This window comes from Echinococcus granulosus (genome assembly GCF_000524195.1).
Source record: "Echinococcus granulosus chromosome Unknown EG_S00011, whole genome shotgun sequence".
Taxonomy (NCBI): domain Eukaryota; kingdom Metazoa; phylum Platyhelminthes; class Cestoda; order Cyclophyllidea; family Taeniidae; genus Echinococcus; species Echinococcus granulosus.
Window position 1 is genome coordinate 990,938 of NW_020170391.1, and position 12,958 is coordinate 1,003,895.

The window sequence follows — 12,958 nt, forward strand, 5'->3', positions numbered from 1 at the left end:
GCTATCGCAAACCGACCCGGGGACTTTATGAAGTGTGTTTAAAATGGCAGGAAAGCATTGCAGAGCGCAATAAAATGTACTGCTTTGATGGGAAAGACCCATGTGTAGGCTTTGTGGCATATATGAACGTTATATTTTGAAAGCCCTCAAAGTAACGCCAATTCATTACAATAGAGTAAGGTGAAAACTGCCCAAAACGGCAGGCACCGATTTAGACGGGAATAATTCTAATTCCTAAGATATGCATATTTTTAGTTTTATTTGAGGAAGAGGAAATTTGCATAGTTGGAGGAGAAGATGAACCATTTTAATCTCTTTCTTTCCGGGAGAGAAAATTAAGTGGGACGTAAAGTGGGTTCAATTTCATTATGCATTATAAATAGCTATTCTTAACAGGGGGTGTGGATTTTTGTCGCTGCAATGGAAGCGAAGCGTCAATCGAAAAAGGATGACACTACAATTTGTTAATTTGACACTGTAGGAATTTGGTAGTTGGATATTGTAAAATACATGCAAAACAGAAATGAGATTTTCTGTCTGGCTTTATTCCCCTAAGTTGTGTTTAAGCATCATTCATTCGGATTGTTTAGTAGCCAGAAACGAATCATGCTTTAAATTGTTCCAACTTTGTGCAACTGTTTAACTAAGACCAACGTAAAATCTGCACAAAGAATTATGGTGATCACAGCGCGTTTGCATGCAAACTCATCAGAAGAGTCCGGTGTAGAGGACATTTACCTAATTCAAATGGAGCGATTTTTCTCTTTTACCCAATAGACGACGTAAAGAGGTATTTATTCTTCGGTCAAAAATGCAAATTAGCCCATCCGATCTTACGTCTCGCGACGAAGGGTGGATGAATGTGTAGGAGAACATCTGCCTCAGACTGAGGGGATGGAAACGCCTCATGAAAACAGCTGCACAAAGTGGCAGTACAATACTTCACAACGTTTCAATCACTTTAACACAGAAAACGGTAATTTTATTTCCATTAGCTATGGGTTGGTTTTGTATCTGAAGTTATTTTCGAGTGTCCGATTATGCAAATGCTCTTTGTGTAGAATACGTCAATATACATCCATTAAGGCGAAGTACTTTATCTGTAAAGAGATTATCCGGCCACGAATGCACTGTATTATATTCAAATCCTACTGCGTAAAGAAAAAAGAAAAAAACAAAGTAAGTGAGCCGCTTTTCAGATCGCCTAAGTGAGGTGATTTGAGTCCACGGGTCTTCACGTCACCTAAGGTAATGACAAGACTGGTCACACCTCATGTACCCGTTACCGGACACCACACATCATTACGGGTGAAGGGGAGACGGACGGCCGGACGGACGATTGGGTCATGCAAGTGTTGGAGGCCAGCAACGCCTTTACACGCCGTTCTACCAGACCTCTGAGCCAACCCTCCCCCACTTTCCTCCTCCCACTCCTCAGTCTGGACAATGTGGCGTCACCTAACGCCAGTCTCATTAGTTATGCAAGACGACGCGCGTCTGAAAGAGGCTATCTGCCTGGTTGTGCGGAGCTTGAGCTGCAACCAACCCTGGTAACAACAACGAGACACATTCAGCTGCACGCATTCATAAGGACGCAGACATTGTTGAGTGTTTTCCGTTTCCGATGACGCAATCGAAAGCAAGCCATCAAGTAATTCACGTTACTGTTTTAATCGTCTGCAGCAGCATAATGTGAATTATTAAAAAAAAAAAACTCGTTTCTGCCTGATAGTAATTACCCAACTATTGAGGACGTTCCGTAAGAATACAGAGAGAAGAAAATAGGTGCGATTAGTTCTTGTGAATCACTTATTCAATTTGAGAGCATTACACAAAAAGATTTATTTTTAAATATAAGAAAAGTGCTCAGCCAGATGATTGCTTTTATTTGCCTTTGGGGGAGGGGTCGGACTGCTGCTTGAAGAAGGCGCCTCTTTTACGGCCCTACATTTGCTAAATTATAAGCATAATGGATTTGAATCAGTCACCTGAACTCTTATCGCATTTCATGAAAAGAACATTGCTTAAACTCAGACTTTAATGTTTAGTATTGCTCTGTCTTTAAGTATCAAGCAAGGGGAAAGTGGGTAAACAATTTCCAAGACTCATCATTGTCAGTAGATGATTCTGGCCTATTAAAAGGAGCAGTCCAGGCATTTGCATCCGAAATTTTTGAGAGTCTTGTTTAAACGAAATAAGGGAAGTATTCCCTTTCTTTGGAGTTTTAGTATTTTCAAAGTTTGGTTTATGCAACTCGCCTGTTTCCAGATTTAGAGGAGGAATAAATGCGCAGAAGTCTTATTATTTGCCAGTCTTTGTCTCGTCTTGAATAAAAACAGTTGGTAGTTAGAGTTTAATTCTGCCATCTTCATTTGGAATTTTTTTATTTTTAAAAAGATTGATGTAGAGTTCCTATTGTATATATTTTATATAATGCACAAGATTGATTAGCTCTTCCATCTTCCTTCCCATTAGCTTTTTTATGATGATTAGGGCCGCTGGATATTTTACAAATTTCAAATCAACTAATGATCCAAGAAGACCCAAATGGAAATGCTTCGGAATCGATATGACCCTAGAAGAAAGCCAATCAAACACCATTAAGCCCTGCAATATTTGCATTTTAGATGCACAGACCACTTGAGAGCCTCAAATTAATCCAGAAAGAAGGCCATGGTCCGAAGAAAGAGCTGTGCTTTTCCCAACTAGAAGACACAACTAATCCGGGATCAAAATACCATTATCAGAGGCGGTCAATGATTGGCTAGGAGTCCCAACTACTTCGAGGAGTGGGAGGAGGGGAGGGAGCTGAGTGGGTAGTGAGAGGGATTAAGCTGCGTCTGGCATTAAGTCAGAAATTGAGCATGCTCCAGAGGAGGCAAGGCGAGGGCCTCGTGTTCATGATTGGTGGATGCTTAAAGTCCTATGACTCCCATTTCATTGCATTCAAATTCCTAAGTAAAGGGTGTCAACATTGGGTTTTGTGGAAGCAATATGCCTTGCACATATGAAACAATACATTCATGAGCAAACAAAAAAAAACGATAAAACAGCAGGCTTCTAGCAAATTTACGGTCCTAATTTACAGCACTTTTGGAAATGCTAGCTTTTTATCTTTTTTTTGCGAACTTGACTGAGTCACTTTTCTCGTAATGAAGACTCGCGGCTATTTTAAGTGATAAATCTCTGAGCAATGGATGGTTTAATCTCCTTGGGGGAAAAGATAGTGGCCTACGCTCTGTGTTGAAGTCGAGTAAACTAATAAAATAAGTTAAGCCTCACACATCCCAAGGGGCCATCAATTTTACTTTGTCCAACTTGAAAAACGGTCAGGATTGCTGTAAACACTTGTTGGCAGCGTGCTGTGGCCGCGCAAATTAGATGTGGTTGAATGACATCCTAAGAAAATTTATTTAGAAAGCCTATACGAATTGCCTATTAAAAGAACAATCAACTGTACCTGTACAAAGGTGTTGTCACTCCTGGGGAAAGGAAAGTAAGAGCAACTAGATACTGTAATAATCTAGCCTGAAATTCCTCAAAAATTAAATTATCGCCTAGCAACAGCTGCTATCAAGAGGACGGCAAAGTATCTAAGCCAAAGTTACACATAAATAACAAAGTAGTTCACGAGCCAGTATCTAGTTTGCATTAATCTGTTGGAGTATTCCGGAATACAAACAACTTACTGTCAAGGAAGAATAGTTGAATGCAAATGACAGCTTGACTTAATGGTTTGCTAGATTTTGAGAAAAAAGTTCTAATAGTTTGGTTGAAAAACTAAAAGTATGGTCCATTGGAGTCTCCCAGGAGCTGTTTACTCAATCAAAATTACTCAGAAAACTATTTCAATGCAGCATTTTAAAGTGTTTAAATCGGATAATAACTTCTAACAAAAAACCGAAGATGAACATTTTTACATGTGTTTATGCAGCCAAATATATGTAACTCATTTGAAAGATAGCGGGTCAACTGTTTTTTTCCCGGATTTTGCTGTTAGACTGATTTGGCGTTAGGTGCGTAAGGCTACTTAAACTTAATAAGTAGAGCATATACTATTACAGCCTAAACAAGGAACAAATGAAATAAGACTGCCACAAATTGACACCTCGGAACAACTGCAGATGTGGTTATGAATTACAGAGATTCTTAGGCTGTTGGTAAACCATATGCACTATTAAAGCTTAGTACCTGTTTCGTTTGAATAACTTCCTCATTTGTTTAGTGGCTGCACTTCTAAATCATAATGTTGTTCGAATTTCCGTAGAGTACAAAATAAACCTTAAATTGAAACAAAAGTTTCACTTGCGTGCAGTTTGGAGAGAGCTTAGGCTTGTATTTACATATTCATAGTAGATGAAAATTTAAATTTTTCGATGGTATTTGTCTCAGCAATTCCATTTGTTTGTGTGATAGTAGTAGTCTTACGCACTCATACCTTTATTTTAATATACTTTAGCATCAATCAAGATATGCATTTGAACATTTTTAATAGTAATTTAGTATTTAGTCCATGTTCATGCATGTCAACTTTACTATATTTAAGGGGGCGAAATCACACGTTTCATGGGATTAAAAAGGCAATACTGAGGCATTTAAGCACAACTGAAAATCAGTTATCGAATAGTTTAAAACGTCAACAAAGTGGTTTACATTTGCAGCTACGTTGAACGTTTGTTTGGTTAGTTTAATTTATATTACTGATCTTAGCGGCGTGAACTTCAATGGTTCTCCCTTTAGCGCATTTTGTGCTCAGTAAGGCTCGTTAAATAAAAGTCCCTTTACTAAATATCATGACTCTCTTTTCGAAATAACCAGATGTTTTCCATGGTCCTCTGATGGAGAAGGGTGGTACTCAGACCTCGGTGATCCATTACTTAATTTTCATCTTGATGGCTTACTGGGTTGGCGCCCACACCATAGTGTCGTCACAACGAAGCGACATATAAGCCAGTCGTGGCGTTCATTCCTCAAAATTGCGAAGAAAATTACCAATGTGACAAAAGGCATTTATTTACAGGCAACAATTGAAACTCGAATGAGCGTTCTAACTTGCGCCACGGTTAAGGGTACTAGGAGTGTGTGTCACCTTCACAGCTAAATAAGTGAGTTGGCTGAAGTTATTGAAACGCAGTCGATAGAAATACAAAATTGTAATGCCGAGCACATGAGTCAAGCCATAATCTACGGTGAATTTGAAGAAATAGTCATCGCGACACGTCCATGGGATAAATCAGCCCCTTAATAAAAGATCAAATATGGATATTGCAAGATAAATGAATGTTTGGAAGTCCACTAAGTGCAAATCCAGCGGCTGTCGAATTAGTGAGGCGGCAAAAAATGCTGTTACATCTGTTGATTGGCATCGAATCTGTTCTTTGAAATCAACTTACCTCTAATTTGTACACAGTTTTGCTTAGTAGAGTTCTCCGATAACCTTGAAACATCCAAACTGAATCAGATGGTGCTTTGGTGGTCCACAGGGGTCAAGGAGAACTGCAAGTTAATTGTTCGTTTGAAGCGTCACTGCCTCACTCTTTGCAAGAACAAAGAGTCCATGGTAAAGGCATAATTGTAAATCATTCTACGGTGTTGTCACTTCAAAATCTCACGAAAGATGCTTTTAGCCGTAAGGATCAGAGCTGTAGTGTCAACAATGAGCAGACGCAATGTAACTTCCATTTGTCGAGGGGTGAAACTTTTAAACCCGAGATTGGGAAAAGAGGCATAACAACGAGTGAATAAACAAGTGGAAATTCACCATGAGCCAACATCAACCGCGAAGATCCCCAGTGAAGAAAAGCTAAATTAACTTGAAGAGCTTCTTAAGGAAGGTGAAGTGCCACTAGTACGGGGAGAGAGAGTGAGAAGGCATCAGTAGGCTCTACGACTAAAAATTCAAGTGAAGTGTCCTTCGTCTTGCATTCCTTCTCTTGCCCCTGCGAAGAATTAGCATTTTCATCCCCTTCCGGAAACCACCATAGAGAAGGTGGCTGGGGAAGAGGAGGATGAGTGTACGCGTAAGAGCGAATGTGTGGAGGTGAGGGGGGGAAGGGGAATGGAATGAGGAGGGGAGAGATTTCCTGATTATGCAAAGTGAGCAGTAGCGTCCGCGGCGGTGGTAACAGTAGCACCAGTAGTAGTTTGCCCGCGTGCCTGCTGACCGGTTAGCTGGCCAGCCAGTCAGCTAACCAGCCATCCCAGTATCATCAGCCTCATATGCAATTCAAATGAGGGAAAGGGAGAGGGCAGTCGAAGGGGAATTGCATTAAAACGTCCACTACAGCAGCAACAGGTCATCGACAGAGGCTTCAAATGCCAATGTTTATTTGTGGCAGTATTTGAATAGACTATCTCTTTTACCCATTTCCCTCTAACCTACTTCCATGTCCAGTTTTAATATTAGTTCCAATGATCTCTCTAATCGTCAAATATGCATAAACGATGGCACTTTAATTATCTTAAGTTATAAGCACTTAAAGGTCTATGGGTTCCACAATTTACTGCAATGTATTATGTAGCTATTTTAGGTTTGGTTTTCTCATATTTTTTAATAAAATTGGACTCAATTCTTTGTTTTTTGTTCCCTACTAATTATTCATTTTGAATGGTCTGATATCATGAACGCTCACCCTTCATATATTTAGTGACAACTTATAATACCTGTCTCTTCAGATTGCATCCACACAATAAATCGTGTATTCAGGAAGTTCGTTTAACTGGTGGTTCTATTCGTAGGTAAAATGATGCTAATTTTCTTGATGCAAGGTTCCAGCAGTTTAAGCTGCATCGGCAAAACTCACTTGATGAGGTAGTAACCACAGCGTTATCATTTAGTCAGAGTAGGCAAAGATCTCCAAAGCACTGTAGCACTTCAACAGTCCAACTACTATGCTAGGTTGTTACAATTTGATGTACTCGATGAGTTGCACATATCCTTCTTTTTTTGAGAAACTAAATGACGATGAACCCATGAAGCTCGATGAGAAAAGACTCTTCACGTAAATGTAAATTATCTTGTCTTCGACAGATAACCTAAACTCTTTCAATATCAACTAAATATTTTGAATATAATTCCATTAGGGCGGTGAAAATCAAATTACAATACCTGAATATGCACTTCGAATGGGTCTCGTAAAGCATACTTTATGTGGCACAAATTCCGGAACTCAAGTTAGTGGAACAATATGCATCTTTACCGTGTGAAACTGGCACTAATCTACCTAAGGTGTCACATAACCAGGCATTCTTGATCCTCTATGGTGAGAACCACCCTTTGGAACTCTGCCTGTTAAGGTGTTTCGCATGTGAGGTTTTGGTATTGCTTAAGTTGTCGGAAAATTTGACAGTGAGTTTGAATAGAAGACTTATCAATGGTACTCAAAACAGTAGCAAAGATTTTGGGACCACTGAATGTTGATCTTTTATTTGAGGAAATCCCACAAAACAGCCAAATGCATTGAAGGGGACCCAATGGCGCTTGCCAACTTTGCGGCATGTGTGAGTGCATTGCTACTATTTGCTTTTTTAGTACAACTAATTTTATAAGTTCACAAGGCGATGATAAACGCTTGCATCAATCAACGAAACAACTGTTTGGACATACTGATAAGGCAGTCAAGTGCAGTTGCAATGCTTCAAGGATGGATTTAAATATTTGACGGGATTTATGACGAGGGATAATGTTAAGGGTTGAGAAAGGTGATCAATGGAATCAAGGTGCCCATCCCTCCCATCTACTTTTCCACCCCATGTTGAAGGCTTCTCTTTTAGTTCTGTACCATCGCCTTTTGAGACATTCTCACCAAACAAACTCCATTATGCAATATCGTTACTCAGGTAAACTAAAAACTGGCCATACAAGCCCGGTTCTCAGCCATTTGCAAATCATTTGTTTTTTTTTGTAAAAGATAATAACCAATCGGAGGCTGCGTTATAAGATATTTAGACTGTTAATAATAAATAGATCTTTTTAACCCCATTGGTAATGCATGAAAAGAATTGTTTGTTGCGTAATCATTTACGAAAGAAAACCCCCTAATCTATCCCCAGAACGCTCTAGATCACCATGCAGTATAAATTTACAACTACATGACGTGATTAACGGCCTAATTAAATCAGTGATTACAAAGTTCATATGGAACTTAAATAAGGTGCCAAGTGATAATTGCAGTTAACGCATCACAAACAAAGTGGGAGTAAGGATTCGGAACTGATAAAAATAGCTGTAAGAAGAAATTACTTTTCGATTTAATCTTGAAATTTACAAGTCACTAGTTTGGACTGTTTGACGGTGAACTGCCTAGTGGACACGTGAACTGAGATTCAGACTTTATGATATAATACTCCATTGTTCTTAGTTGAATTTCGATACACCACACTTGGCAATTAATCACAAGCAGATAAACAGAAGTGTGCATAACTGCTGCTTCTCCACTACATCTCTGCTTTTTAGGCCTATATGATACCATTGTAATAATGTTTACATTAGATCAGAAAACAATTGTGCTGCTAAAGAGAAAAACGTTTGGAAGGAGATTTTCTTGAAAATTGAATACAGGTTGTTGGCTTTATCTCTTAATAAACTTTTTTGCACAACTGTCAGAGGGAACCAAAAGTATTCGCTAAAAATCTCCTAAATGATTTTACATCAACCAATATTTTGACCTCTTCGTTTGTGGATGGATACTGGAATGGCTCGTTTCCCCCCACCAATGGTTTCAAGTTACTGATTATACGGTTGGCCAAGGTGAAAATATTGTAATTAAAAGTGGTGCATAATTTGTTCTCGTTCACTGTGATGTATGTTCAATTTAACCATCAACTTTGCCTGTCGAAACAAGCCACTTTGGAATGTTGACCGAGACGTCACACAACGAAACCTTAATGGATGCATAAATTAGTTAAGGGTCGGGTATTCGCCTTGCATACACTTGTTAAAAGCAAACCATACAAATCAACACTCATTCCTTTACAACCGCTCTTCGTATCCAGCCTTTCACGAATTAAGCTAAATATCTCTTTGTGCTTCTGAGCCTCACCAACATCCATACTACGTGGACCCATGAGCTCACAGAAATTGGCAGAACCCGAGTTCTTGCACCGACCCAAGAGCAGTGACTCCGCGCCGTGCGGTCGACGGCGCCGGCCGAGTCGACGATGCTGAGTCACCCCATGAGTTACGTGACCCCTACCCCGTCTCCCCCAACTGCCTTCACGTCAAGTGCGCTGCTCCCACGACATAGTCAGCATTACCGAAAAGGCTGTCTTGCCCACCATAAGGGGGATGCGATTCACGCAACCTATTTGGTACACTAGCACCCATTCATGACATATTGGTATTCTATTGTGAAGAGAAATAAGGGTCGATTAAAGGTGCTTTATTAAATATTCAAATATCCAAGACTAGCTGATAGTAATCGAATAAAACCAAGGGTTGATTGCAAGCATTCAGGATGCGCATTACATCGTCTTCTAAATGAGCAGAAGCCTTCAATCTCCCAAAATCCCCGCATTTCTAGACAGCTCTCCGTAGTCGTCTTGCTTACATTCATATGACGACCAGCGAAATTTGCTGGGCTGCCTTCATTAGAAATGCAACTAGAAAAATCCGTTGGTAAATTCCGACAAATGCTCGTAATTTATTTCAGACGTGAGTTTTGAAAAACATTTCTACTATTAAGGAAGAAATCTATAGCTCTTCGTGGCCCAAAGACCAATGCCTTCGTCACTTTAACAACCCACGCCTTTTGTATACCCGCCCTCACCTCAAAGAAGGAATATCAGCTTTTGCTTTACGAACCACCTTCATGCGATTTTCAAGTTGGAAAATTAAAAGCGGAGAAAAGAAAAGTGTTTTGAGAGGACTCAGGTGTTTGTTGTAATTAAACCGGATTATTATTTTTATGATAATTATAAGTGTATTTAGTGCACATAAATTTTCGTAATTCAACAACGTCAATCCGATCCGATCTTCTCTCGGACTTTTTACCACTAGAAATTAATGCTTATTTTGTCAAAACCTTCATCTTTTGTGATTTAAAATGCGGTGACAGAATTCCCCCTATGCGTCTACATGATCTGGTGTGGTGAGTCCCATACAAGATCCTTTTTTTGTCAGAAAATGATGCATGAAATATTGTCTCCATTGTGCATGAGTTGTAGCCTATGTGGATATCCTGATGGACCAAGTAGGCTCACAGGTTCTTTCTTTCTAGATAGTTACCTTACTCACGACTACCATCCCCTATAGAAAACATAATTTTTACATTGAGCCAGCATAGGAACAAGAAGTGGTAGCAGTTGTGCCCAACAAAACCAAGTAAATTTTTCAGACGTGCATTAAAAAGTAATTTTTCCTAGTCCAACTTTGGGAACCAGTGGAAAATTTGCAACATGCGGCCGTACATTCCATGCGGAAGGGCAAAACACACACCCATAAAATGCTGTATAGAAGCGCATTCAACAAACGTTTGGTAAATTTTACAGAAAGAAATCCCGAAATGTCAGTTCTGTGGAAATTTTTTACTAGATCAAGTTGTGTCTAACCACAAAAGCATAGTTATTAGCCTTCCCCCACTAACATCAATATAAGGTGCGCCCGAATGAAAGCATCTCAATCTCTAAATCTCACTGCCATTCTTCCTTTCAGTTTCTTTCCTCTTTCAACTTGAAGCAGAAACGCAGTAGTAATTAAATGCGTGCATCAGAACATTTATTTACCTATTTTTAGGCATTCTTACAGCTCACACGAAGATAGGTGAAAGAATTCAAGATCTTTATACATCTTGCGCAGGTATGGAGTAGTGATTCAACACTTTTACTCACATTAACTCTCAAATTTAAATTCTTCTTTTCGAGTAACCAAAATAACACGGATTTTCACTTCGCTCCCACAGAAATCACAAAACCCTTCTACTTCAGTATTATTTGCCACTTTTTGGTTTGACAAATATCCAAGCGATGCGTGCACACCAGATACGTAGCTTTTACGGAGAAAAAAAACAAAGAATACCAATTGTATGTCATTTGTACTGCATCAAATCTAGCATACGATAAAAAGAGGAATACTCGGCTTAAAAATGTAGGCAGAAAAAGAAGTGATTGCTAGCACTCGACACAGTCACCTAAGGTGAGAGAGAGGTGATTCCGTTTTCTCATACAAGGAGGAGGCCTTTTCAAAGCTGTTTCTATCGATACAAAATTGAGTTGTAAAGTCCAGTTTAATTTACCCCACCCAATCTAATCAGTACGTCGAGGTAAAAGCTTCTTTAATTTCAGATTGCCGTTGTGGCTTTACTTCATAAAATACAAATTCAGGGCAAACACCGTCGTCGTTAGTATGCACCAAAGAGAAATGCAAATAACACCCCAAGGAGTCAAATTTTTTACAAAATTCAGCAATCGGATGAACAAAAACGTAATCTGCTGAAAGAGCTCCGTAGACACTGCTCTACGCAAAGTGCTGGATGGGGTGAAATTCTGGTTCATGTATTTCATCATGCGTCTCAGTGATGGTTTTAAAATAATTTTTGTAAATCACGAACTCATTCCACTGTAAACGTGCAACAGCGTCCTTATTTCATGTCACAAAATCAGCTATTTGAGGTTCAAAGGGACAACCATGATAGCAAAGAGTTTGTGATAAACTAGCTGCCAACCTTACTTCCAATTTTTTCTGTGTTATTTCTCTACTACAATTTGTAAATCGTGTTCACTTCGTATCCCGCAGAAATTTCTATAACATCAGTTAATTTATTTGGCATTGTATGAATGCGTGACTCTAGTAGTCAATTCCATACTTTTGATTGCGAAACACCAAGTGCACATCTAGCCAAGTCTACAAGAAAAAGCGTCTGATTGAATCGGCAATAATGCAGTTATGCAACTTTCGGACATCTTGAGAAATTTCCGATGTCTCTGTAGCATAAGGTGTATTCACATGGGCACTTCTTAACTTAATCCTTTCATTTCATTGTTATGTGGCTCCTCTAGACGGGATTGTTTACATTCGTTTTGTTATTTTCGGATAGGACTTAAATGTTTCTGAAGCTAATCCGGACTTCACCCTCTGCAGGTGGAAATACAGCACCATAAAATCACTGTGGTTTGTCTCAGCTTGGCAACGCAACAAAGATATTTACAAATACCAAACTGGTAAGGCTTTTGGTCTGATTAGCATGAATTCCGATCCACATGACTGTCTTCATTCAATGACCCGGTCATCGTTGGCCAAAGCAGCATGACGTGCGAACAATCTGCAGTGATGTAATCCTTTGGTTCAAAGGTTAATCTTTGGGGGATGAAAGGTCTTAATAATTTCCTAAATGTCTTTTTCGATTTATCTTTTTCTAGCACTTCCATTTACATGCATAAATATGGAACTCGGGTGAAGGGTTTGTCAACTTTGTCATGACAACCAAAATAAGCAAGTGTGCATTAGGTAACTTATTTTCAAATCTAATGTAATAACTCCCATTACCTTTAGACCAGTAAATCGTGTTTTTTCATTGACTGAATAGTGTGATGACCGTAGACCAAATAGAGTCGTTGGGTTACCGAATGAATTGTCCGAAAATAGAGGATGGAAGGCGAACTCAGTGAACATGGCGTGCATCAACATAGGGAATTAAATACAGAAGGCTGACAAATTGTCAAATCCTCTTTTGCCAGGACGACACTGATTAAACTCGTTGAAAAGGAAAAGAGATATGTCAATTCAAATTAAGGGAAATCTGCTAAACATTAAGAGGAAAGCGCAGTGGGTAGCATTACGTCACTTAGATTTCTGGCGACATAATAAAGTTAATGTGTTTAGATGTCAGGACACATTTGTGGAAGGACTTTTGCATTTTATTATTGAAGCGAACAAGGTCACCCTGGGCCACGAAAATACAGGATCACTGATATGAGGCAGGATGTGGGATAGAGTTTGGGATTTTACGAGATTTCTGGTTAA

General features: G+C 39.3%; 2 protein-coding genes across 2 annotated transcripts in view; both read left to right on the top strand. All coding sequences in view use genetic code 11, as the record gives it.

Moving 5' to 3' along the window:
- Positions 1-311, top strand: part of EGR_02480 (hypothetical protein) — a gene marked incomplete at both ends in the record, with an annotated part of 5,401 nt that extends 5,090 nt beyond the window's left edge. The window contains one exon of the mRNA XM_024491729.1: positions 256-311. Coding sequence (XP_024353880.1) covers positions 256-311 — 56 coding nt within the window. The remainder of the gene's footprint in view (positions 1-255) is intronic.
- Positions 312-894: 583 nt separating this feature from the next.
- Positions 895-9,245, top strand: EGR_02481 (hypothetical protein; the record flags this gene model as incomplete). The annotated part of the gene is made up of 3 exons (XM_024491730.1): positions 895-976; positions 1,249-1,550; positions 9,087-9,245. 3 exons carry the CDS (start codon positions 895-897, stop codon positions 9,243-9,245), a joined length of 543 nt encoding a protein of 180 aa, XP_024353881.1.
- Positions 9,246-12,958: the final 3,713 nt, after the last annotated feature.